Consider the following 25,920-nt stretch of genomic DNA (forward strand, 5'->3'; position numbering starts at 1 on the left):
GGATTTCGTTTTCGCGAATACAGAGTGTGTTCAGCAACTTGCTAGCGCCGCTCGCTCCTGGATGTTGTATGGATAATACAATGTCTCTCTGTGTCTCATCTTTTATATAGTTTCATTATACTGATTATACAGTGTATCTCTTACCGTTTCTATTCCCGCCTTTTCTAAAATTAAAACGTTTCCATATATATATATATATGCTTCGACTAAAATCGTGGAATTAAATTGTATGAATTAATTTTTAAATATTTGTATTTATTTATTTATTTTTAAATACAGGGTGTTTCTGATAGGTCTGTTATAAATTAAGGGGTGTTGTTTGTTCTTTGTGTCAAACTGAGTGGACAGTGCCACCAGATTTAGTTATGGATGGACATATGGGCTCCCAAACCATTGATTGGCCCCCTAAAATGTAGGAAATAGTCATTAATGTACATCTAAGAATGTTATTGAACCTTTATCTATTGCAGAAATGGGTATAGAAGTGTGCTTGTGTGCTGGTAAAGTTAGCTATAATCCAAATGTGCGACTGTTTCCTTGTTCTTTTTATGTTTCTGTTTGTCTTTTTCTCTTCATTGTTTCTCTCTCTCCACTTTTTCTCATTTGAAGAATACCCTCTTTATAAGCCTTATGAGAAACAAAATTTTTTGTCCCTTTTCTCTATTTCTCACTTCCTTTCATTTGAAAAAACAAACTCGGTCCTCTTTTTGTCCCATTCCCTATTTCTTTCTTTCTTGAAAAAAGGTCCATCTCTTATACTGTCCTCTTTCCGTCCCTCTCCTTGTCTCTCTGTCCCTCTTCTTGTCCATCTCTTTGTCTCTCTGTCCCTCTTCTAGTCCATCTCTTTGTCTCTCTGTCCCTCTTCTAATCCATCTCTTTGTCTCTCTGTCCCTCTTTTAGTCCGTCTCCTTGTATCTCTGTCCCTCTTTTAGTCCGTCTCTTTGTCTCTCTGTCCCTCTTTTAGTCCGTCTCTTTGCCTCTCTGTCCCTCTTTTAGTCCGTCTCTTTGTCTCTCTGTCCCTCTTTTAGTCCGTCTCTTTGTCTCTCTGTCCCTCTTTTAGTCCGTCTCTTTGTCTCTCTGTCCCTCTTTTAGTCCGTCTCTTTGTCTCTCTGTCCCTCTTTTAGTCCGTCTCTTTGTCTCTCTGTCCCTCTTTTAGTCCGTCTCTTTGTCTCTCTGTCCCTCTTTTAGTCCGTCTCTTTGTCTCTCTGTCCCTCTTTTAGTCCGTCTCTTTGTCTCTCTGTCCCTCTTTTAGTCCGTCTCCTTGTCTCTCTGTCCCTCTTTTAGTCCGTCTCCTTGTCTCTCTGTCCCTCTTTTAGTCCGTCTCCTTGTCTCTCTGTCCCTCTTTTAGTCCGTCTCCTTGTCTCTCTGTCCCTCTTTTAGTCCGTCTCCTTGTCTCTCTGTCCCTCTTTTAGTCCGTCTCCTTGTCTCTCTGTCCCTCTTTAGTTTCAAAATACCAACTTTGTCCCTCTCTAACATTTGAAAAACAGACCTTTCCCCCTTCTGTCCATCTCTCACTTGAAAAACCACGTTTCTTTTCTAGTCCCACCGTTTTTCCCAGTCTCTCATTTAAAAAACAAACTAACCTTTTGAGAAAAAATAAACTATATATTTTTCCGTCCTCTCTCACTCACTCTTTCTCTCTCTCCCTCCTTGTGGGTTTTCCAGTGTTTCAAATAGAACCATTTTCAACTTTCAATCATTTTTCCGCAATGCAAAAACTTGCATTCCATCAGCGTAGCAAGTCTCCGTACCTGAGAACTCAGCCTGCAGGCGAGATAGTCCACGTATAGTGACAATCATCCGTGCATGCTCTTCATCGATTCCCCATAGTATACAAGCTATACTATTAAGCCATAACCAAAAGTACATGGATAAAAACAAAAAGTGTACTTCGTCGAAGCTTGCTCGCTCCATGTAATACGAAAAAAAGCCTTTACATCTCAGAAGAGTGTCGACCCCCCCCCTCTGCGTATGATTATGTTCAAGACCGTAGCACAGGGAACACACGTTAATAGGTTCCTAAAGTATCAACTTATCATAACTGTAGAGTACTATTTTCTATAAACTTTTGACCCGTAAATACCTCTAATCTGATTGGTTGGTTAGTTCTTGTAGAGGTTGAGAGGGGCTCATTTGCTTCTCATTTTACAAGGCTTCTACAGCCTTATTCTGAGAACTATGAACAGAGTATACTTTTTGTTTAATCTATGAACTTTTGCTATAACTATATGTGATATCTGAATGATTCGTCAACGATCCTTCTATAAGCCTTTGCCTTTGCAGTCAGGTAAAACATGACACGTGACCCTTCATCCCTGATCAATTTGTCCAACCATATAAGGAGCGTGTGACGAGGGAACGGACGTTTGACAGTTTTTGGCGTGTGAAAAATGTCCTTCGGGTTAACGGAAAAACAAGTACGCGTCGCCTCGGACGTGTGTGGGCTAAGCAAACTTGGAATAACTCTCGATGAAGGAGAAACACCTTCGAAAAATCGCCGATGCGGAAGTATTTTCCCGCCTAAAGAGAAACGGAGGGAGTTTCGGGTGATATTTTCGCGCCATTTTCTCCTCTCTATGGTGTATTAGGCTTAGCAAAGGTATATGAAAAGGCCAGGGTTTTCATAGTTTTAAAGTCTTATTTGGTTGGTCCCGAGCGCGTGATCATACTGTCTTTCCCGCGCTACATTCCAATATATACACATTTCATTTTCTTTGAAGTCCATTTTTTGGAAGTAATATAGATTTTTGCGCAGAGATTTCCCTATTAAACCATAAATTCATAAGATATGTTCCATAAGTTTGTCACTGGTTACAAACTGGAGCTTGTCATGAAGTGAGGGAGGTAGGTCATAGATTCGAGGTAAAGCGACGCCTGGTTTTGGCCCTGTCAAAGGCTTAGTAATGCAGGCTAAATAGGAAGATGGGAGTCCTGCAAAACTAACCGAGTGTAGTACTTCAATTCTCACTTGTCCTTCTGCTAGAACTAGCTCGAGATGTAAGTCTCTAGCATTACGAAGTATAGGTAGTGTCATACTTATGGAATATATAAACTTATGATTAAATTTAAAGAGTTGTCAATATCTGTTCAGTTTAATTTTGATTATTTCAGTTATTGGGAACTGAATAAGAATCGTACGAAATTTTATTTATTACATTAAATTAAATAATCTGACATTAGTTAATGAATTTCTGTATTTACACTCGCGCGCTCTTTACATTGCATATCTCTCACTCTCTTCCCGCCATTTTTCTCCCGCCCTTTTTTTCTCTTATTTCATCCCTTTTCATATCAATCCCGAAATTCCTCTTTTCTAGCTTTTTATTGATTGGACTTTGCCTAGTCCGAAAAATATTTTTTTCTTCTATCCTCTTCCAATGACGGTGTATGATGGCGTGGTGGTGGTGGTGCTAATGCTTATGGCTGGCTTCTCTCCGGCCCGGCAGCAAGCGCGGGAAAGAATTTTTCGCGCGTTTTTCTCCACAGCAGCGTAGGATACGGTGCAGGTGTTGGAAGTAAGGGAATAAATGTTAAAGGCGCGTGTCGCCCTTGTCAATCGGAGGTCGACCTTTTTTGACGTATTACGACCATAATTACACGTGTTTAGTATAGTGGCAGCTGCGATGGGGCGTGGTTAAATTATCTTTTCCCTCTTCCCGCTTTTTTTTTCTTTATAGGAAAAACGTTACTTCAATGCCTAGTAATTTGTTACGCAATGACAAATATTAATTCATTTTACTTCAAAAAAGAAATCATCAAATGAAAATAAAGTTTTGCTCCCAATTTGATTTTAGACTAATATCCAATCATAATTTTTGTGAATTTAAAAAAGTTGGTCATCTTTTTCGATTTGCGAGGTAGTAGGCTTAGCCTAGAGAGACGAGGTTGAAGTTCTAAGCCTGGAGTTGCTTCCATAGATTTTATATCTATTCCCCTAGGTCTCCTTTTATTTATCAAGCTCTTCAGGTTCGAATTGCAAACGTGTCTCCACTATAAAAGCTCCATCACCCATTTCTACTCTGGCCCGCGAGCTCCAATTTTCTCTTTCAGCTTCTCCCAATCCTTCATCTTTCACCCCCCCCCCCCTCATCTTTGCTGCTTCAGATCTTCCCCGGAAAGCGTATAAAATCCAGGAAGAGATCGTCATAATTTGACGCGTCGTATAGTATATAGGGGTCTATCCATGTCGTGTAGCTAAGCCTTTTTTATACCTTGACATTTTTTGGCGGGAATTTTTACTTTCGCTCGCGGACTTTTACTACCCAAGATTTAAATATCTCCCGCTATTTTCCCCCCGCATGAAGTTTCCCGCGCGATTTCATGTATCTTGCGCGAGATTTTGGAATGGAGAGAAAGTGAAGGGGGGGGGTGGGGGGAAATAGCGGAAACTCGCGCGAGGGCTTGGACTGTTGGAGAAGGGAAGAAGACTCATTTCATGCAAATGAGTTTCTATTTTTGATTTCCCGCCCTCTTTATTCTCGGAGTATTCTCTTTCCTCTAAGTTTATCGGGTGCACGAGATAGGAGACCTTAGATGAAAAGGAGTTTCCCCAAATGAAAGACTAATATAGGAAGGAATACGAGAGATTTCTCTATTCCCGCGCTGTTGATTGTTGTACGTAACGAATTCTCTTTTCCTCGCGCCTCTTCCTTTTCCCGCCTAAATTCCGCCGCGCGTTTTAAGTTGGCCTAGGAATGTACGAGCAACTGGGATCATCAAGTTATCTAGGAGATTGTGTCCCGATTCTTGTAACCTTTTATTACTATGTTGGAGAAAGGGTTTTAAACTAGAATACAGACTAATTAACAATCTGGTGAAACGCGGTAATTAAATTTTAAAGCATTTTCCGTTGTCCTTTCACCAACTGGTACGCCTAACCTTTATTGACGCCGTCATTTTGGCGGGGAAACTATTACTATCTTGTAACGCGAATCTTGAAATCAAAGGTTTCTGTTAGGCCTTTGTTATTTCGTGGAAATTATCTTTTTTTCCAGAAAGTACGTTTCTGGGAACCTTCCGGAACCTGGTCTCAGGTGGTGGATAGATGTGTATTTTATGAATATCTCTAGCACCATTTGAAATCAGCGCTTCTGAAGGGCGTTACATCGACACAAGGACATCAATTAGGCCTATTTTTTAATAACGAATGACGTCTTTCGACCATCTTTGGAGAAATTTGAATGATTCGACGGTTTTTGTCCTTGGGTCACTGGGTTCACGTGGTGCTTAGATGCGACTAGTTATTCTAGCACCATATGAATTCAGTTCATCCAAGGAGACGGGCTCCGACCAGGAACAGGACTTGTGTGTGTGTTTTAATTCGGTTCAGTTCAGTTAAAGCCACGTTAATCCAAACTCTCTTCGCCGAAAAGGTCAACCAACTCAACTATATATTCTCGCGTGCTAAGCCTTAGTTCGGCAAATAGGGTTTTTAATTACTATTCTCCGTAAAATTGTGATCGTTCTCCGGTAACAAACTTGTAGGTACTTTTTCGGCTTAGGTAACTCGCCCCGAGGTTTGACTGACTGCAGAACCATGGTAGAACAACTCCTCCGATAAAGAAATATAAGCCCCTCACGGGTCAATTAGCAGATCCCCTTCTGTTACCCCCTTGTCCCCTGAAGGTTCGTAGAATGATGAGGAAAACGATCACGCGTGCCTAATCGCGGCGGAACTTTCATTAAAACCCCCGCGTACCAATTAGGTAAACTTTTGCGCGACAGACACTCCTCCGTCGGATGTACTATTTTCCCCCCCCCCACCTATAGTTAGGCCTAACAGCTAAGCCTAACGTGTACTCGACAAGGTTTTGACTGTCGTTTCTTTACCTTCCGCAACAGACCAAGAAGATAGAAAAGAAAGAAGACTAGCTCTTTTGCTAATTAGCGTCATGTTTCGTTAGATTTGTAGATCCGGTGACAGACTTTTTCACCCTCTTAGAAATAATCTATTTCTTCTAAACTCTCCTTTAATTTACGGACAGTTTCAAAAGTTTATTAATGGTTTTAAAAGTTTGCGCGCCTTTTTTCCCGACTTGTTTCCCCTTTCTCTCTCGGTGCCGCACCTAGCGACGTCTAGTGTTACGAAAAATCCCAACTGTGTAAATATTTTTATTTTTCCCCATAACGTTCGCGATCGGTACGGTCGGATTTTTAGCCGTTTCCTAGTGCTACTTGGAATGGGTAAGTAAATATTCTCTTAATTATTTAGGTTATTTTCATTAAAAGCGGATTACGTGGTATTAATCATAAACGTGTATCTACAAAATTTTCGTGATTTAAAGCGTTCTTATCCGTTATTTACTTCACTTTTGAGCCAAGGCCTAAGAAAAACTGTAACTTCGATAAGCCATTTTTAAAGGGATTTGTTTCCTCGTATTTTTTAACGAATAACGAGTAACTAATTTATTTAAAGTTAATCGTCGACAAATAATTGTAGATTACCGATATTAAAAATGAACGTTTTTGAAATTTTGTGTCGAATTTAATGTTATTGTTCGTTTTTGAATATCGAAATTTGAACGTCATAAAACTAAACGCGAAGTGAAACTAATAAATTTGCAACATTGTACTTTAAATCTTAAATGACAACCGTGTAAGATTATTGATATTTCGTAATTATTAAATGCATTTTTAAATTTATGGTTGATATGAAACTTCAAACGCGTAAACACGGTTTAAATTATTATTTTACATAATATTTACAACCCCTGATTTTATATTTTTGATCTTTACATACTGTTGAAACTTGAAAGTGTTTCATTACCACTACAAATATTTTTGGAAATATGTTATTGGGGAAATGGAAGTATGAAATGTGTGTTCGGTGTTAACAGATGTTTTCGCACAACCCAACTTTCAATTTACAGGTACTAGGTCTAGTTCATTTAAATGCTATGAGTAATCATGAGGGCAGAGCAGGAATCCATTGAAGCAAGTAAGTACCGTGCTTTACCGTTGTTTAAACTATCGCGTGCTATTTGCCAAAATTGTAGCGTTTAAGTATGTTAGTAGTGTTATGAAAGAGTTAATTTTGGCTAGAAATCAAAAATGGTTAAACCTAAATCTGTCAATTTTTACCCCTAATTTATTGGAGGGAAATTTTGCCTTAGTTGCGTCAACAATATACCGATACATATTATGGCCAATCTTCAGTTGGCCCCTAAGTGAAAGACGCGATACTTAAATTAAGAATACAGTAGTTCGAAATGTTGATATAGTTGGCTTCCTAGTGTGGTGCTTTTAATTGGCTAATATCCAACTGCACCAGAAGAGTGAGATCTTTGTCTGAAATAGCTTAACATCACCTAAATATAGTTTTAAACTAGAGAACGAGAAGGGAAAGCGCTATTAGATTTAGGGGATGAGCGAAGAAAAAACTACCTTACCCATCAAGGCGGAAAAAATTTCTTTCGCCTGTAGTTCGCGCCAGCAGCTGGCTACCCTCTAAAAATCATCTTTCCCCCGGCTGCGATTCTTCTTTTCTCCCGAACGTTTCGGAATTGTTCGAAGTCTTAGTTAGGACTCGTATTATTAGTTTCCGCGTCCCGTCTTTCGAGACTGGGATTGGCGGAAGAAAATATCGTGGGAGGAAACGGCCCGTTACTCGAAAGATGAGGTATCGGTAGATGAAGGACAGTCAGAATGGGCTGAACTCGGGAATGGCTACATGCTGACCTTCCTCTTAGTTTGCATAGCCATCATAGCTGCCATACAGCTCGTTGTCAAATGCATTTATGCTATTTGTATATGGGTGGCTGCTTTTTCACGCCGATGGGTTGCAGGTAATGGTAGTTAAATCGTGTACAACAGATGATAGCTTAGATCTAGCGTAGTTTGAGAACGGGCCTTCGATCGCAAAAACCAAAAACGGTCTTTTCATAATTTCGTATTTCATTGCAGAACGAAAGAAACCCAAACCTCCTATCCCACCCAAACCAAATTTCAAGAAGCAAGATGGACAATCGAGCTCTGCAGCTGAAAGAGGAGTTGACGAAACTGCTGAAATGTCTAAAGTGGAGACGGAAACTACTCCCTTAACATCCGCAAATGCGAAACAACCACAAGACAGGTTAGCAATTTTTTTTCTGTTTGGTTTGCGATCAGTTTATGTCGCGTCATTTATGATATTTATCGTATTTGTGTTGAAATGACATTGTGTGTGTGTTTAAGGCAGGGTATAGTAATTTGTAAAGCTTAGCAAAGTTAATTTTACACGGTCTCCTCTAAAATAAAAAAAAGGGGGAGCTTCCCCGTGAAGAGGAAATGAGCAATTCAAAATGTGTTTGCGATGTGCGTGTGTGCGTGCGTCCTTGTATCTTCCTCGTTTTTTCCCTTACCCTAAAGCCTAAGTCTTGTACCTACGTTCGTTCGTTCGTTCGTTGTGCTGCTGCGTAGAGGGCCATGAAAATTTGGCAAGACCACAGAAAAGAATACTCATTAGGTTTTAAACTTTAGTCATGTCTGTAGTTTTTTTATACCCTTCAACTAAAAACATCCCTGTGTTACCATTATACTGATGTGCCACCGGTGAAAACCATCTAACATCAATAACTGATCCGATGTGATAATAATACTACCAACCTTACCATACCACGTTGTGTTAATAATTAAAAGCGAGATATTCTTCGGAAAACCTATAAGTGAGGTTTTATTTTTTTTCCCCGCACCAAAAGGAACGTGACAGATGAGTCAACACCCTTAATGGCCAATGGTAGTGCTAGTAGAGTAGGTTCCCGAGGTACCGCCCCCACATCTGCGGCTGTTGTTAAACCTAAACTGACTCGTTCCGGAAGTTTCTCCGAAGGCATCAATGTTAAATCTAATTTCTCCGATACTGGCTTAAGAAGGTCGCCTCAGTTGCAGCGACGACAACAACCTAATCTAGATCATATTGCCAGGGAAGAGAGTATCGAGTCCGTCGAAGAGGATATTTGTTGCTCAAATTTCACCTCCCTAATCAGTTCGAAAGCTAAAGCATTTTCCCAACCATACGCCCCTTCTAAACGCGGGAAATCCCCGCCCGCTAAACCTCCTAAACCGAACGCCCAAGCTATAGCGCTTGCTAAATCCAGAAATAGAAGTTTCGGGGATGATATTGCGGTTGGAGGCGAAGATGGATTCAAATACGCTGATGATACCGAAACTGAATCGTCCTTGGATTATAGAGATGTGTTGTTCGATAAAGGAAGAGTGGCAGTCATCGATGTTCCTGAAATACCACCCCCGAATAACGAAACGAAGTTTGAGAAGATGATAAGAAGGTTTACACCTTCCCCTCGACCTTCTCCTAAACCTTCTCCTAGACCTTCTCCTAGACCGTCTCCTCCACATAGTCCGAGGCGTTCACCCGTCCCAACGCCAACTTCGAACGTTAACTTGGACACCTACGAAGATGATGAAGTGTTCTCAGACGAGATGCTTGATCCAACGAACGAAGAATATCCACCCCTCGACTTTCAAATTTTCCCCGATTTGATTGTGAAAGAGAAACCAAAGAAAGTTGTTAAAAGACCTTCACCTTCTCGCTTCCAAAACTTCCCTGAGTCTAATATTCGTCACGTGACTGAGGGTTACTCGGTTTCTGATAGCGAAAGTCTAGCATTCGGTCGCCCGGAGACCAGGAAAACTTGGCCAGCAGCTAGAAAGAAGAAGGGCAAGAAGATGCCACCGGAAAGGCCACCCCCACCTCAAAGAGGGGCGTATCAGAAAACGGTGTGCTTTTCCGATGATGAAACTTCGTTTTATCGAAGAGAAGATCATTTATTGATGAATGAAGGAGTAATTAAACCTCCCAGACCGCCACCACCGAAGAAACCAGTTAGATTCGCCCCCTTACCCCCTTCTTATTCCTCCACCGAGTTATCGATGCAACCAAAGGTTGAAGTACCACCAAGAACTGTCTCACCCCCAGCCTATAGGGACGTTTCACCAATGCCAATGAGGTCTTCGCTAAAACAGTCGAGGGAATTTAGCCCGATGAATTCAAGATCGTCTTTACATGCTAGAGACCATTCTCCTATTCCTTCTATATCCGTGACTCAAGCTCGGGAAGCGTCACCCATGCCTTATAGGTCAAATGCAGCGGCGCGAGCTAGAGAACCATCTCCAGTTCCTTATAAATCTTACGGGGCGCAGGCTAGGGAAGCTTCACCTATGCCCACAAGGGTGTCGTCTACAATGCAAAATCGTGAACGGTCACCTATGCCAACTGGAACAATCCAAGCAAGAGAGCGATCCCCAATGCCCACCTCGAGATTTTCTTCAACACAAGGGCGAGAGTCTTCACCAATGCCTTATAGACCAGCAGGTCAAGCCAGAGAACCTTCTCCAATGCCCTATAGACCAACAGGTCAAGCCAGAGAACCTTCTCCAATGCCCTATAGACCAACAGGTCAAGCCAGAGAACCTTCTCCAATGCCTTACAGACAAACTGTCCCAGCTAGGGAACCTTCTCCAATGCCTTACAGACAAACTGTCCCAGCTAGGGAACCTTCTCCAATGCCTTATAGACAAACTGTCCCATCTAGGGAGCCATCTCCAATGCCCTACAGACAAACTCCTCAAGCTAGAGAACCATCTCCGATGCCTTATAGGCCAGCAACTCAAACTAGAGATCCATCACCAATGCCTTTTAGGCCAGTGATACAAGTTAGGGAATCATCACCTATGCCGTCAAGGTTCTCGTCAACCGTCCCTCTTAGGGACCCTTCACCATTGACAACATCAAGAATGGCGCCAGCTAAGCCAGCCAGGCCTACCTCACCACCCACAAGGCCTACTTCATTACCATCAAGACCATTGTCACCGCCAGCGAGACCCGCACCACCCACCAGGCCACTTTCGGACCCAATAAGACCCCTTTCGCCACCAGCAAGGCCACCATCTCGTAGAGAGACGCCGTCAAGAACGTTTTTACCACAACAAGAAAGGTCATCTTCACCGTACATCAGATCAACACTACCGGAACAACCTCCAGTTTATCAGGAACTTACGCCATCTCCAAGTATTCCCGATGACCCCAACTACCAGAATGATGATATGAGTCAGTTCCACGATGTTGAGTTGGAGACTGGTCCCACTTTTATGCAAAGAAGGGTTGTACAAGGTCATACTTTACCTGCCACTACAAGAGAATCTCGCAACGCGGAACCAAAACCAAGAATCCAACACGAATCTCATTTCGCAACGGTTCCGCGCCCACCTCCGAGACAACGAAGACAAAGATCTAGGACTGTAGAAATGACAACTTCAGAATGGAAGCAAAGCCTTCAAAGTTTGCCCGACACGAATAAACGCAGGACCTTATCAATGTCGGATAGAGATAAGAGAGAATCTGATAATACATTATCCGCGGGCATGGATAAAGGTGACACTCTAAAGTCCTTGTACACCCAAGTTAATAAACACCTACCACCTCATTCTTTTTCAACCGTCTCGCTACCTGGATATGTCGGAAAAGAAAGATTTACTTCGGCTAATGATAAATTCAAGTTCCGTCCATTACCGGCCCCGCCGGCACCTCCTAGGACATTTAGGCGGTCATCTTTAAGAAGAACGACGGGTTTTAGCGACGATGCGCAATCTAGTCAGGCGGAAGATAGCGAATTTTTCTCAGAACCTTATCAGTCACGGGAAAACACCAATGAAATTAGCTCAAACACTGCTTCGGTAGCTACACCATCGAAAGTACAGTCGCATCCCGCGCAACGGGAGATCAGAGACGAAAATGCTAACATACGAGAAGCTTTACCTAGTTTAAATAGAGCTTCCCAACCTTCTTCTTCTTCTTCCTTACCATCCAGAAACGTCGCGGCTGCGGAAAAAACTACTACGACAACTAAGTATCGTTCCAAATCTGACGTACAAAGCCCCGTTGAAGAACTATCTCGGAAAAATAAACGTAGAACTAGCAGCAGATTCTATACCGATTCGCCAACCAGTGAGACATCGTATTTGGGAGTTCAGGATCATCCTTCTTCTATGTCACCCAGTCCGAGCCCCATGAGATTTGACGAAAAGTCGCACCGAACGAAAGATACCGATGATGATGGGCACAGAGCTGATGTTGAATCTTCGGTTAGTAGTTCCAGACAAACTTCTGTTGAAAGGGGACACAGTGGACTATCGCCATCAGTTTGGAGTAATTTGCAGAAGAGAAATGAAGGACGGAGCAGTGGAAGGAACCAAAATAGGTGATAATTATATGAATGCTTATTAACTTTAACCAAACTTGACGTACATTCCCTCCCTTTAAATATAAACCTTAAAGTTACTCCCCTGCGTAGTATGCGTACGTTATTAATTGAAACCTTGTCTTCGTGTGACCATATCGTTATCTGAAGTTTATCTCTCTTATCTGATAATAAAAATTGTTAAATTACATTTAGAAATATCTCAATTCCATATAAAAATAAACATGCCCTATCCAATTTTATTTTACTGATACCCTGCTGTCACTACTAACTCCCCAATCTTTTAACATAATTCATGATATAATCTCAGGAACTCTGTTTTTTATTACGACTTGCCATCCGACGAAACAAGTAGCGCTCAACAACGGCTAACAGATTCGAACCAGGAATCCTCCAGTCGTTCTAGAAACCAATCCTTTAGAGATCCAACAACTGTTGTACACTTAGATCGAAATACATTTCGTCCAGCTGAGCAAACTGGCGAAGATACCGATGACTTGATGGATATTACCAATAATCTAAGAAAGGAATTGAATACCATTCTTCAAAGACGCGGCAACAACAATAGATCAAGCTCGAGTAACGTCAATCCCAGAACGTTAGGATTGAGAGACAAAGATGAAGAATCAGAATTATCATCGGCAACTGAGAGTCAGAATGACGAGTACGCGAGGAAATTGGTCCACAAGAAGTCAAATCTTTCAGTTGGGAGCGCGAGGTCTTCGGAAGCGAGCTGGCACGCTTCCTCGGAAGAAAGTGAGGAGGAAACATCCAGTTCTTCAGCGGGACAACAAAAACTGTCACCTGAAGAGAAACAATATCGAAAGCTTTTTTTCATCGCCAGGGAAATTATGACGTCCGAGGAAGCTTTTGTTGATGTTTTAAGGCTACTGAGCGTTGTAAGCCTCAAATTAAGCGTAAATGTGTGTCATTTATCTCTAATTGATGACGCCATTTAGGATTTTCAAGGAGCCGTACGCAGGGCTTCTATAGAAAGAGGGTCAAACATTGTTCCTGATGAGATCCTAATGGCGCTCTTTGGACATTTACCTCAACTCTTACATCTAAATGAGAAACTTTTAAGCGAATTTAAGGAGAGATTGGAACAATGGGACGATGTTCAAAAGATATCGGACATTGTCGTGGAAATTGGACCGTTTTTGAAACTTTACTCCAGTTACATAGGCAATTTCGATTACATGTCAAAGTTACTGGATGAAAGTGTCAAAAAGTATCCAGCTTTCGGGCAAGTAGTTAAAGAATTTGAAGTAAGTTCCGGTAGAAATGTTGTAGGGAGTTGAAGACATGATTCCACATCACTTTCTTCAAAAAATTCAGGCGGGACCTCAATGCCAGAAGTTGGCTTTGAAACATTATCTCTTGAAACCCGTTCAAAGAATTCCTCAATATCGTATGCTTTTACAAGACTACTTAAATCACTTGGATGAGGATTCCCCCGACTACCAGGACACGATTAAAGCTTTGAGGATTGTCAGTGAAGTTGCCGATCACGCTAATAACACCATGAAACAAGGAGTAAGTGTTTCATTCAAGCAAAATCGACGGTGAACGTAAAATAATATAACTTTGGTTCTTAGGACAATTCTTCGAAATTAATCTCAATTCAAAATAGTCTACTTACAAGACACGAGATTGTTAAACCGGGAAGGGTAATTAATTATCCATTAATTAATTAATTAATGATTACGTTTATTAATTGTGATTAATTAATGGCAATGCATTAATTATTTTCAGGTATTTTTGAAAGAAGGAGAGTTAATGAAATTATCAAGAAGAGTTCCTCAACCACGTTGGTTTATTCTGGTTAGTAAAAGTTAATTTAAAGTTTATTTAAGTAATAATAATAATAATAATAATAATAATAATAATAATAAAGAAAGACCATAATTTGAAGTAAATATTCGCGTACTTCAAGTTAGCGTCTTTTAACTCTAGTTGGGTTTTAAATTTAAAGTGTTTTTAATGTTTATTTAAATTGACTCGGATGTTAGGGAGGTAAGATGGTGGTAGTTTAATTAAAGGGAGGGTGAAGTAGAAAATCAAGTGATTTTTTATCGATTCTTCTACTAATTTTAAGACCAGTCTGCATAGTGAAACATTCAGGAAATACCAGTTCTGAATGATTTTAAAATTCAAATTAGGTTCAGATTTTAAGGATAATTTTAAATAAGGACCTCCGACCCATCGCGTAACACCCTGCCTTTCTATTAACAAAATTCTCGTGGCACGTTCCATGTCTCGCACCACGATTATCACGTCGCGCGCGAATTTTATCAAATTTCGTGATAAATTTCATTCGACACGGAACGTGCCACGAGAATTTTGTTAATAAAAAGGCAGGACGTTACGCGATTGGTCGGAGGGGCTTATTTAAAATTATCCTTAAAATCTGAACCTAATTTGAATTTTAAAATCATTCGGAGCTGGTATTTCCTGAATGTTTCACTATGCAGACTGGTCTTATAGTTAGTAGAAGAATCGATAAAAAATCACTTGATTTTCTACTTCACCCTCCCTTTAACGAAAATCAAATTTAATTGCTTTAATTGTGTATTAATTTTTGGGTTTTCAGTTCAACGACAGTTTGTTATACTTAACCCCCACTCCTCAAGGAATGTATAAAGTTAACCATGAGCTTCCCTTGACTGGAATGAGGGTGACGGAACCAAAACAGAATGATTATCGGAATGAATTTAGTATAATTAGCGTCACCAGATCATTTTCTTTATCTGCAAAGTTAGTTTAAACTTTAAAGGCTTCTAATTCTAATTAATATTAATTTTCGTCAAAATTTTCAATACGAAATTGTTATTGTTAAGGTCTCAAAAAGATAGGGACGATTGGGTGTCTTCCCTGAATCGAGCTATCGAGGAAAATGCCCAAAAAAGAAGTTCTTTCATTAGCGTACAAAGTTCCCATAAGGGGGAACCAATTGCTCAACAGTTAGGTATCGCTTTGGGGGAACAAGCTCCAGTTTGGATTCCAGATGCGCGAGTAACCATGTGCCAACTTTGTACCACGGAGTTTACGATAACCTTTAGGCGGCATCATTGTAGAGCTTGTGGAAGGGTTAGTTACATGGACAGTAATAACAGAAGTGAGATGAGACCAGAAGTATATACTGAGCTAACCAAATTCTTAATTCACTCGGAAAAACAAAAGTGAATATTCTTGATAACACAACAACGGTTGGCCCTCTGGTGGCGGTTTCAGAATTTTCCCTCCTAAACGTGAGACGCTCGTGGTGGTAGACGGCCGAACTAGATTCAAGCACCCGCGTCCGTGTTCCGCGGCTTTAGGTTGAGGGGAAGGGGGTAGGAAATGTTTTTGGAACTCGACCAATTTTTTCTCTCTAGTGTAGGCGCGATTGAAGTGGCGTAAAATCCTCAAATTTGTTCACTAGTGCCAGGATCTACTACCATAAGGACATCATCTCTCTAAGGGCCCAAGATTCTATGTTACGGTTGAAGTGTATGTATGTCCGATTTGGTCAGCCATCCGTCTCATCTTAAGTGGTATAATAATTGTATAGCCTAAACAGAGGCCGAGCGCATTCGCTGCAGAGTAACCCGGCATTAAACATTTTTCCCTCCTTCAAAGTTTTATCACGACAGCTCTTCGTGATTTTTACTAAGCGCGAATTTACCTCTTGTGTCTGAGAGAGCTGGAGGGCTCTGGAAATTCTCTTACTTATTTTTTCCCCTCAGTCCTTCCTCTCTCGCCTACCCGTGTGTTTTAGTTTGATTCCCAACCGCTTGGGAGCGTTATCTCAGGGCTCGCGTCTAGACCACGACCGGCTTAGGATATCGGTCGTGGCGGATTTTGAAAATTATTTTTCTCTCCCGCGAATTTCACGAAAAATTCGGAAGGAGCCCCTATACAAAATCTACGTCACATCTAGCAGAACTAGATGTTTTTGCTAATAGATGCGCTTGGGCCCTTAGAGAGATGATGTCCTTATGCTATTACCAATGCTAGAGCTCTTTACTTCTAGTCTCATCTCACTTCTGCTTGTAATAATAATAACATTGTCATTACGTATCTATAAGATAATTAATTTGGTTAATTAGGTCGTTTGCAAATCTTGTTCAGCCAATAGAACTAGTTTGAAATATTTAAATTACCGAGTCGTGAGAGTTTGCAACACTTGCTACACTAAATTACAAGAAGGTAAGTGCACTTACGGGTCTTCCCATAGTTCCATAGTTTACTATGACGTAGCTCGAGTAGACTTATTCCCCCCCCCCCTTTTTCCCCTTTTTCCCTTTTCCTTTTGGATTGATTTTAAAAAAGAATACGAAGCTAATTTAGCGGCTTTAGATAGCGGAAGCAGTTTAGCTAGTAGTACTGGTGATCTCAGGCCAAATTCGACTCCGACCTCGTCGTTTTTGGACCCTCAAAGAACCCGACCCGTTGCAAGATCGGAGTCAGATTCTTCCGATACTAGGAATCATAATAGAACAAATAGAACGCCAATCGCGCCCGGTGGAAGAACGAGATACGTTCCTGAGAGATTAAAAGAGGTTTTACTCCTTGAACTAATGAAATTAATTTCAGAAACGACGGTGGTTGGTTTAATTAATAAATACAATTAATTCAGGTGCACGCAAATGACCAAGGTTCCGATATCAGTGGATATTTACACGAGTACAATAAAAGGAGTTGGAAGAGGTATTGGTTTGTCTTGAAGTCTAAAGTGTTATATACGTATAAAGCCAGTGAAGATGTGGCAGCGCTCAAGAGTATACCTTTGTTAGGTTTCGTTGTTGAAGTGTTTGATGAGGTACTTTTAAAAATATTTCTTTGTATTAATTAGGTTGTACAACTCTTATTATTAAATGTTTGTTTGTTTTTAGCCCTTTGAAGGTCAAAATGGCAGCTTAGTTTTTAAACTAACACACCCTGGTCACCCTGATTTGGTATTTTACGCTGAATCAGTTGGTTCAACTGAAAGGTAATAATTAGTAGACCATTTTAGGCTTAGGTACCTCCGAGACATAGCTAAGCCTAAATTAGTAGACCATTTTAGGCTTAGGTACCTCCAGACATAGCTAAGCCAAAATTAGTAGACCATTTTAGGCTTAGGTACCTCCGAGACATAGCTAAGCCTAAATTAGTAGAGCATTTTAGGCTTAGGTACCTCCGAGACATAGCTAAGCCTAAATTAGTAGAGCATTTTAGGCTTAGGTACCTCCGAGACATAGCTAAGCCTAAATTAGTAGACCATTTTAGGCTTAGCTACCTCCGAGACATAGCTAAGCCTAAATTAGTAGACCATTTTAGGCTTAGCTACCTCCGAGACATAGCTAAGCTTAAATTAGTAGACCATTTTAGGCTTAGGTACCTCTGAGACATAGCTAAGCCTAAATTAGTAGACCATTTTAGGCCTAGGTACCTCCGAGACATAGCTAAGCCTAAAATGGCCTACAACCCTAATTTTTTCACTGTTTTGCGTCATAGATGGGTGAAAGCTATGAAGAATGCAACCATTTTAGAGTGATGTTTTTAATCCCGTCAATAATTTTTTTAAAACAAGATTTATGTGAGGTTTATGAAAAAAAAAAAAATCTAGTCGTTCAAATTTAAGTCCTCTCCGATTATTGATAGTTTGATTTACAGTTTAGTAGTAATAAATAAATTTTTATTATTAATTATTATTATTATTATTATAATTATTATGGTATCACATCTAACTCAGCTCAAATTTAGATATAAACTTAGTTTAATTTTTAGTACTTAAATATAACATAGGCACTTTGTTTGTCGAGTAAGAAAAGATAGATTAGGTTTAGTAGTAAAACTAGTAATCAATTTTATTTGTATATTATTAAAAACCAACCCGACATTAACCAAAAAACAAATTTACTATTAAAACACTATCTATGAGTCATATATTAATTAACATTTTATCATAACAAGAATATGTTTATATACATTCACCAAATTAACTATTTATGATTAGTTTTAAAACATTTAAAAGAACTTTAATAGTTTGTAGGAATTCGCTGTATTATTTTATTTTTTTCCCTCCTATTTTCCCCTCCCCCCACCGGACTCAAATTGTACTAATTATAATTATGAAAGAAGAAAAATCATGTGAAATTAATTTGAGTCATTGTTTAGCCAAGATTAATTAATAAAATCATGAATTATTGATCCTCTCACAATTTCACAAATTGTGATTAGAAAAATAAACAAATTATTAATCGTTAATAATAAAAGAAATGATTGTTTTGAAGCCTTTGCTTTCTTTCTTTCTTTGTTCAATGGGGTTCAAAGGTGAATCACTGTGTTAAGCCTAGCCTAACTTAGTAAGGAGTGTTGGGTCTTTGACGTAGTATTGGTGGGTAATTTGCCGTTTATTTTAAAATTAGGCTTAGCTAATTTAATAAGGAAATTAAATTATACGGTGATTAGTCTCGGAAAGCGTGGGAAAGCGAAATTTATAACATTACATTTTGGTAAAGGCCTAGGTAAAAGGGGGCGCGTTAAACCATAGCCAACTAGATTAGATATGTGACGTCATATACGCATCTTTTTTTTTCCGCCACTAGAGGGATTTGATCGATTTTGCGCCAGTCGCGATTTGATGGCGAACGAGTTAAGGTAGTCTTTTTCTGTGTTACAAGTTAAAAAGTTATAATTAATTTAATGGTAATTAAGGGTATTTAGTAGAAATTAGTTAGAAGGCAAGATGCCGTTGTTTGGGAAGAAAGATTCCCAACGGAAAAAAGACAAGGAAACCGTCAGCGTTGAGGATAAATACGAACTAAAGGAACTGTTAGGGACGTGAGTAAACTTAAGCCTTGGCATCTTTTACTTTGGGATAATGGGAAAGTGGAGCTATGGATGGAGTAGGGACGTGATTAAATTTCCATTCTCGGGCCTCGGTTTATGGCATTTAATTATTTTTTTTAAAAGTTGTAAAACTTGAAATGAAAGAAGCCCTTGATTACGTCGACCGGTAATCTATATTCTGGGGTTTGAAAATTCAAGTGAAATTTGAAACCCTTCAATTGATCCAAGCTCCCCTGGAATGTTTTCATTCCTAAGGTTGCTTTATTGAATGGTTTAAATCTTTAATTTTTATATTGGTAAACCATGATCTATATATTTATGACATACCGCGGGTTGAATTACCATATGAACTAAATTATTTAAGTCTTAGTTTACGTGCAAGCTCAAGGCAACGCGATTTTCACACAGCATAAATTTTTAACAGGCTCTTGAAGTTGAATTGCCTCATTAAGTTTTGTAGCTTAGAGTTTTTTTCCGCGAGAAATCAATAACTTAACCTTTGACCTATTATATTCTTTTGTGTTATAGTATTGGACAAATTCTTGTATTTGGGTTAATATATTGTAGATTAATTCTAAATGTGTTTTTCTAATTTTTGAATTAGTCACGGAAAATTGTTTTTTTGAAAGTGAGATTATATATATATAGGGCATGAATATATTTTATGTTTTTTATTATTGGTTTTTTTTATTATATATATTAATTAAATCATATATGCTGGCTTATTAAAAGTCAGGTCCATTCTTGGCCCCTGTTCCCTAATTAAGCAATGAAATATTTTTCTGCCCCTTTTTTTTGATATTTAATAATTGCCTTGAGGAGATTAAAACCCATGAATGGTTCATTATATAGGCCAAAGTTTTAGTCCCCTTAAGCGGTCTTCTGACTTGTTAATGGTTTATTGATTTGTGTGGAGGAATTTTTAATTTTAAAAGAAATTAAGAACCCAACCTTTTATTTTGTAGGAGTGTTATTATCAATAGTGACAAATTATTAAATAATCACTCCTTCCCTCCTAAATGGATAACCAGGGTTCATAAGGAACCTGGATATTAGTCAGGGATTTTTAAAGTGCAGGAAAAGTCAGGGTTTTTTAAAGTGCAGGTAAAGTCAGGGATTTTAAGTTTCTTCCTAAAAAGTCAGGGATAGGTCAGGGATTTCGTTTGGTATATGAAAACATGCTTCATGCAATGCTAAATATGGGCCAGATGTGGTGATGTGGACTCTGCTTAAAACCTTTAAATGGTCCGGGATATTTTCAAAATTTATTCAGGGATATTTTAGAAATTTGTTTAGGCAGATTTTCAAAATTTATTCAGGGATATTTTAGAAATTTGTTTAGGCAGATTTTCAAAATTTATTCAGGGATATTTTAGAAATTTGTTTAGGCAGATTTTCAAAATTTATTCAGGGATATTTTAGAAATTTGTTTAGGCAGATTTTCAAAATTTGTTTAGGCAGATTTTCAAAATTTGTTTAAGGGTATTTTCAAAATTTGTTTAGGGATATTTTCAAAATTTGTTTAGGGATATTTTCAAAATTTGTTCAGGGATATTTTCAAAATTTGTTCAGGGATATTTTCAAAATTTGTTCAGGGATATTTTCAAAATTTGTTTAGGGATATTTTCAAAATTTGTTTCGGGATATTTTCAAAATTTTTTAGGGATATTTTCAAAATTTGTTTAAGGATATTTTCAAAATTTGTTTAGGGATATTTTCAAAATTTGTTCAGGGATATTTTCAAAATTTGTTCAGGGATATTTTCAAAATTTGTTCAGGGATATTTTCAAAATTTGTTTAGGGATATTTTCAAAATTTGTTCAGGGATATTTTCAAAATTTGTTCAGGGATATTTTCAAAATTTTGTTCGAGGATATTTTCAAAATTTGTTCGGGGATATTTTCAAACTTTGGTCAGGGATAAGCTGATGGAAAAGTCAGCGATTTTCAATTTGAAAATTTCATCAGAACCCTGATAACATTGTTTCTTGTTGAAAATTAGGGGTGCCTTCTCCCAGGTTGTTTTGGCCGAGAGTAGAGACGACCCTGGTCAAGTTTACGCCATAAAATGTATAGATAAAAAAGCTTTAAAAGGCAAAGAGGATTCTCTCGAAAATGAAATCAAAGTCCTTAGAAGGTTATACCCTTAAAATTTCTAAATATAGTTTCTAATCCACTTTATGAGAGATAAGTTTCTGAATTATTATCGTTGTGCTCTATTTTTAAATAAGTAGATTGAAGCATCCAAACATTGTACGTCTCATAGAGACCTATGAGGACAAAAATAAAGTATTCCTAGTTATGGAGCTGTAGGTAACATTTTGACCCCCTTTATATAGACACCTTATTCCTAGTTATATAATGTATATTCCATTGGGGGTTTAAGGAGAAGTTTGGGTAACATAACATTATACCTTCAAAGAAAAATATAGAAAAGAATAAATTATCTCTTATTTCAAAATAATTAGCAGTTAATTAGTCTTAAAAACGGGTATTACTGCGCCATCTGCCATTGGTTTAGTGGCGACTACTAGCCCGAACCACTTACCCCTTTTCTCTCACTCAACCAATCCCGTTTGGGTAAGAGGTTCGGGTTAGCAGACGCCACTAAAGCAATGGCGGTGTCGCTGTAGTCCTTGATTTTTTTAAGACTAATTAAATGCTAATTATTTTGTAATGAGAGATCATTTAATTTTCCTTTTATATTTAGAAAAAGATCGTTCTTTTAAGGTATAATGTTATGTTACTTGAAGTTTTCCTTTAAATTAGACATCAAAGCACTTATTTGGCTTCAATTTGGAATAAGGTGTTTAAACATTCGCAGCTACAAAAGGCCCGTGATTAATAAATTAATCTTTGAAATCTAAAGCGTAACGGGTGGTGAACTATTTGATAGAATAGTTGAAAAGGGGAGTTACACGGAGAAAGATGCCAGCAACCTTATTAGACAAATTTTAGAAGCAGTTGATTATATGCATTCTCAAGGAGTCGTACACAGGGATCTTAAGGTCAGAAATTGGATTAAATAAGGGATTGAAATGAAATCAGAATTGAAACCATATACATATTGTCACCCCCCCTCCCCCTTGCAGCCAGAAAACCTATTATATTATAGCCCAGAGGAAGACTCCAAGATCATGATTAGTGACTTCGGTTTGTCCAAAATGGAAGACTCAGGCATCATGGCGACCGCGTGTGGCACACCTGGTTACGTTGGTCAGTTTCTCTCTGACTTCAGGGTTCATACAAATCTGGAAAATTCGGGGAAATATGTGGGGGAAAACTAGGGGAAATGTATGGGGAAAAAACCTGGAAACCTCGGGGAAATATATAGGAAAAAAACCTGGAAACCTCGGGGAAATATATGGGAAAAAACCTGGAAACCTCGGGGAAATATATAGGAAAAAAACCTGGAAACCTCGGGGAAATATATGGGAATAAACCTGGAAAAGTCGGGCAAATATATGGGAAAACTTGGGGAAATATATGGGGAAAAACCAGGAAAAGTCGGGGAAATATATGGGAAAAAAACCTAGAAAAGTCGGGGAAATATATGGGAAAAAACCTAGAAAAGTCGGGGAAATATATGGGAAAAACCTGGAAAAGTCGGGGAAATATATGGGAAAAACCTGGAAAAGTCGGGGAAATATATGGGAAAAACCTGGAAAAGTCGGGGAAATATATGGGAAAAACCTGGAAAGGTCGGGGAAATATATGGGAAAAACCTGGAAAAGTCGGGGAAATATATGGGAAAAAACCTGGATAAGTCGGGGTATGTGAAAAAACCTGGAAATATATGGGAAGAAAACCTGGGAAACTCAAGGAAATCGGTTTTCCAAAAGTTGTATGAACCCTGGACTTGTTATATTTTCCCCAACCAATTTTAAGGAAAAGTCTCACTCAAAAACGTTGATTATTTAAGCTCCCGAAGTCTTAGCACAAAAACCATATGGAAAAGCTGTTGATGTATGGTCCATAGGAGTCATTGCTTATATTTTGTAAGCTTAGATTATTGTAGATTGGTTCAGGGTGATATTTATCAAGTAGATCACTCTTTGTAGGTTATGTGGGTATCCGCCTTTTTATGACGAAAGCGATGCCAATCTTTTTGCTCAAATTCTAAAAGGGGAATTTGAATTTGATTCACCCTATTGGGATGAGATTTCTGAATCGGCCAAAGACTTTATCAGGCATTTAATCTGCGTCGATATGGAGAAGAGATACTCCTGCCGACAAGCTTTAGCTCATCCCTGGTAAGAATTGAGATCTTGTTGTTTACACCCAGAATCGCCAGAAATATTGATGTACTTGCACTTTACTTCAAGGATATCGGGTAACACAGCCAGTGACAAAAATATCCATGGTTCTGTTAGTGAGCAACTCAAGAAAAACTTTGCAAAAACTAAATGGAGGGTACGTTCGTTTGTCCTTTAACACTACATTACCGTCTTAAAGGGAGGGTGAAGTAGAAAATCGAATGATTTTAAAATTCAAATTAGGTTCAGATTTTAAGGATAATTTTAAAGAAGGACCTCCGGCCAATCGAGTAACGCCCTGCCTTTTTATTAACAAAATTCTCATGGCACGCTCCGTGTCTCGCGCCATGATTGTCACGTCGCCCGCAAATTTTATCAAATCTCGTGATAAATTTCATTCGACACGGAACGTGCCACGAGAATTTTGTTAACAGGAAGGCAGGGCGTTACGCGATTGGTCGGAGGGGCTTATTTCAAATTATCCTTAAAATCTGAACCTAATTTTAATTTTAAAATCATTCAGAAGTATTTCCTGAATGTTTCACTATGCAGACTGGTCTTGTAATTAGTAGAAAAATCGATACAAAAAAATCACTTGATTTTCTACTTCACCCTCCCTTTAATTAATTAATTAATTTTAAGATAATCTGTGGAGTCTTTTCTTCTTTTCTAATATTTATTTCAGCAAGCTTATAACGCTACAGCCGTTATCCGTCAAATGCGTAAACTAGCCATGGGAAGCTCTAGCAACAATACCCCAAATAACGCGGCGAATGGTCAAACAACTTCTGAGAAGCCGTCGTCGCAACAAAGTAACGCTACTAGCGACCAATCGGCTAATAAAAGCAACACTGCTAAAACAAAGGCAGCCTTACAGTAGACATCATAATTTCTTTTTTCTTCTTTCTTCTTCAAGAAATGAAAGTAAATATTAACGCTATTTATCTCCGTCGACTGGAAGATATATTTCGAAAATAGTCGCGTTAAAAAACAAACAAACAAACACCCAGTTCTTCGGAAAACTTCAAAAAAAAAAAAAAACAGAAAAATTTAGTAACTCTGCCGAGTTTTTAGAGAGCTCGATTTCGATTTTGATGCGCTATAGGAAAAGGTTTTTAAATATGCTGCAGCTGCGCGCCTAACTAAACCTTGTTCCGTTCCGTTCGTTCGTACGTGAAAAAAAAAAGGGGGTTACAGAAACACTATTTTATAAATTTGATTATTAACGGTAATCAAATTAATTAATTAATTAATCCATTTAATAATTTTCAGGGGTTTTTTTAATATATTTTTTTTTATTTTAAATTGTGGTAATTTTATTGTTTTTTTTTTTTTTTTTTTTTTTTTTTTTTTTTTTTTTTTTTTTACTAAAAATAATTTCGTTTTTGATAAAAAAAATCGCTTAAAATCACCAACTTGAGGCCAAATTCACCGGAGTTTTTTTTTTTTTTTTTTCTTATTACCGTCGTCATAATTCTGTCCATGAGCTTACATTTTAGTAAGATACCGATCAATGTTCGTTAACCAACTTCAAAGTTAACCTCCCTCGATTTATTTTATTTAGTAGATCTGACTGACTAACTAACTAAAAAAAAAGTTACAATATTTTAAACGCAATGCAATTCAGTTCACATACCCTTGAAAAAAAAAAAAACTACCCCCAAAAAAAAAACCCCCAAAAAAATACCCCCCCCCCCCCAAAAAATAAGGTTCTCCGCTGAAATTTTCAACTTTGCTGCCCCCCCCCAAAAAATACCCCAAAAAAAATACCCCCCCCCCCCAAAAAAAAACTAAGGTTCTCCGCTGAAATTTTCAACTTTGCTGTGATTATCTTCTTTCTAAGTCAATCCTGCAAAATTCTTGAAGGGAAAATTGTTGCAAATATAAATAAATACTTAAATACAGCCTTTTTAATCATCAAAATTTACTTTAATCAAAAAATATATCAAAAATAATTATTATCAAAAAATTGAAAAAAAAAACTCAATTCAAAATGGAACGTTCTGTTGAATTGAATGAAAGTTTCAAGATTTTTGCTTCTTATCATTAAAAAAAACTGAATTAATTATTTGTAGAAATGCCAAAAGGGAAAGATTGGGATTGGGTGGGTTAATATTTAAATTATAGTAAAATGTTTCAGACGGTTTTAAATTAATGAATCGCTTAATTGAAATTAAGTACAAAAGACTTAGATAGTCGGTAAAATGTGTCAAAAAAAAAAGTATTTTCAGGACGGACGACAACTAACAAATGCGCCAGAAAGTAAAATAGATCTATTACATTCATTAATTATTATTTTTCTTCTATTCTACTTCATTTCATTTCATTTCCAATTACTTAAAAACCAAATTAATATTAATAACCGCCATTTAAACTTAATATCTTCAAAATTAAAACATTCTAATTAAGAAATCCTTACAAAATAAGTACCTCAGCTTGAAGAAACTTAACGGAAGACAAAAACCGCTTGCTATTATATATAAATCTGGATGGTTCCATTATCAGTACTTACATTCATCTTAACGAGGTTTTCCTAATTAATTAATATACTAACTATATAAATCAAAATTAGATTAAAATAATCCCGAACATCATTAATTAATAACCCCTAATTTTGTGCACATATCATTTAGATTTAGGTAGTCACTCGTT

At 38.1% G+C, this 25,920-nt stretch overlaps 2 protein-coding genes across 5 annotated transcripts; both read left to right on the forward strand.

The window, feature by feature from the left end:
• Window positions 1-5,268: 5,268 nt before the first annotated feature.
• Window positions 5,269-18,453, forward strand: LOC149691705 (uncharacterized). 3 transcript variants are annotated; one of them, XM_089869075.1, is made up of 16 exons: window positions 5,269-6,183; window positions 6,870-6,937; window positions 7,903-8,071; window positions 8,676-12,194; window positions 12,550-13,093; window positions 13,154-13,462; window positions 13,533-13,730; window positions 13,793-13,864; window positions 13,950-14,018; window positions 14,788-14,951; window positions 15,035-15,284; window positions 16,286-16,385; window positions 16,509-16,738; window positions 16,816-16,998; window positions 17,072-17,169; window positions 17,676-18,453. In XM_089869075.1, exons 2-16 carry the CDS (start codon window positions 6,907-6,909, stop codon window positions 17,713-17,715), a joined length of 5,976 nt encoding a protein of 1,991 aa, XP_089725201.1. In that variant the 5' UTR covers window positions 5,269-6,183; window positions 6,870-6,906; the 3' UTR covers window positions 17,716-18,453. The 3 variants fall into 3 exon arrangements, with proteins under 3 accessions (XP_089725201.1, XP_089725199.1, XP_089725200.1); XM_089869073.1 differs by having other exon boundaries at window positions 5,270-6,183; window positions 12,505-13,093; XM_089869074.1 differs by having other exon boundaries at window positions 5,270-6,183; window positions 12,505-13,093; window positions 16,536-16,738.
• Window positions 18,454-18,779: 326 nt separating this feature from the next.
• LOC149691706 (calcium/calmodulin-dependent protein kinase type 1-like) lies at window positions 18,780-24,880 on the forward strand. Of its 2 annotated transcripts, none has more exons than XM_089869076.1 (9): window positions 18,780-19,004; window positions 21,015-21,149; window positions 21,244-21,321; window positions 21,882-22,020; window positions 22,105-22,228; window positions 22,935-23,010; window positions 23,074-23,265; window positions 23,338-23,425; window positions 23,954-24,880. In XM_089869076.1, the coding sequence occupies exons 1-9, from the start codon at window positions 18,910-18,912 to the stop codon at window positions 24,146-24,148; spliced, it is 1,122 nt and encodes a 373-aa protein (XP_089725202.1). In that variant the 5' UTR covers window positions 18,780-18,909; the 3' UTR covers window positions 24,149-24,880. The 2 variants fall into 2 exon arrangements, with proteins under 2 accessions (XP_089725202.1, XP_089725203.1); XM_089869077.1 differs by having other exon boundaries at window positions 21,247-21,321.
• Window positions 24,881-25,920: the final 1,040 nt, after the last annotated feature.

Source organism: Phalangium opilio, unplaced genomic scaffold, assembly GCF_054372755.1.
Source record: "Phalangium opilio isolate 3A_F unplaced genomic scaffold, DU_Popi_V2 ptg000025l_1, whole genome shotgun sequence".
In the NCBI taxonomy this organism is placed as follows: domain Eukaryota; kingdom Metazoa; phylum Arthropoda; class Arachnida; order Opiliones; family Phalangiidae; genus Phalangium; species Phalangium opilio.

Bases quoted from the DNA above. Each gene is read 5' to 3' on its own strand.
- LOC149691705 (XM_089869073.1), top strand. From the start codon at position 6,907: ATGAGGGCAGAGCAGGAATCCATTGAAGCAA. The intron at 14,952-15,034 runs GTTAGTTTAAAC...GTTATTGTTAAG, and splicing joins TCATTTTCTTTATCTGCAAA to GTCTCAAAAAGATAGGGACG. The intron at 17,170-17,675 runs GTAATAATTAGT...TTTGCGTCATAG, and splicing joins TCAGTTGGTTCAACTGAAAG to ATGGGTGAAAGCTATGAAGA.
- LOC149691706 (XM_089869076.1), top strand. From the start codon at position 18,910: ATGCCGTTGTTTGGGAAGAAAGATTCCCAACGGAAAAAAGACAAGGAA. The intron at 23,011-23,073 runs GTAAGCTTAGAT...CACTCTTTGTAG, and splicing joins GGAGTCATTGCTTATATTTT to GTTATGTGGGTATCCGCCTT. The intron at 23,426-23,953 runs GTACGTTCGTTT...TATTTATTTCAG, and splicing joins TTGCAAAAACTAAATGGAGG to CAAGCTTATAACGCTACAGC.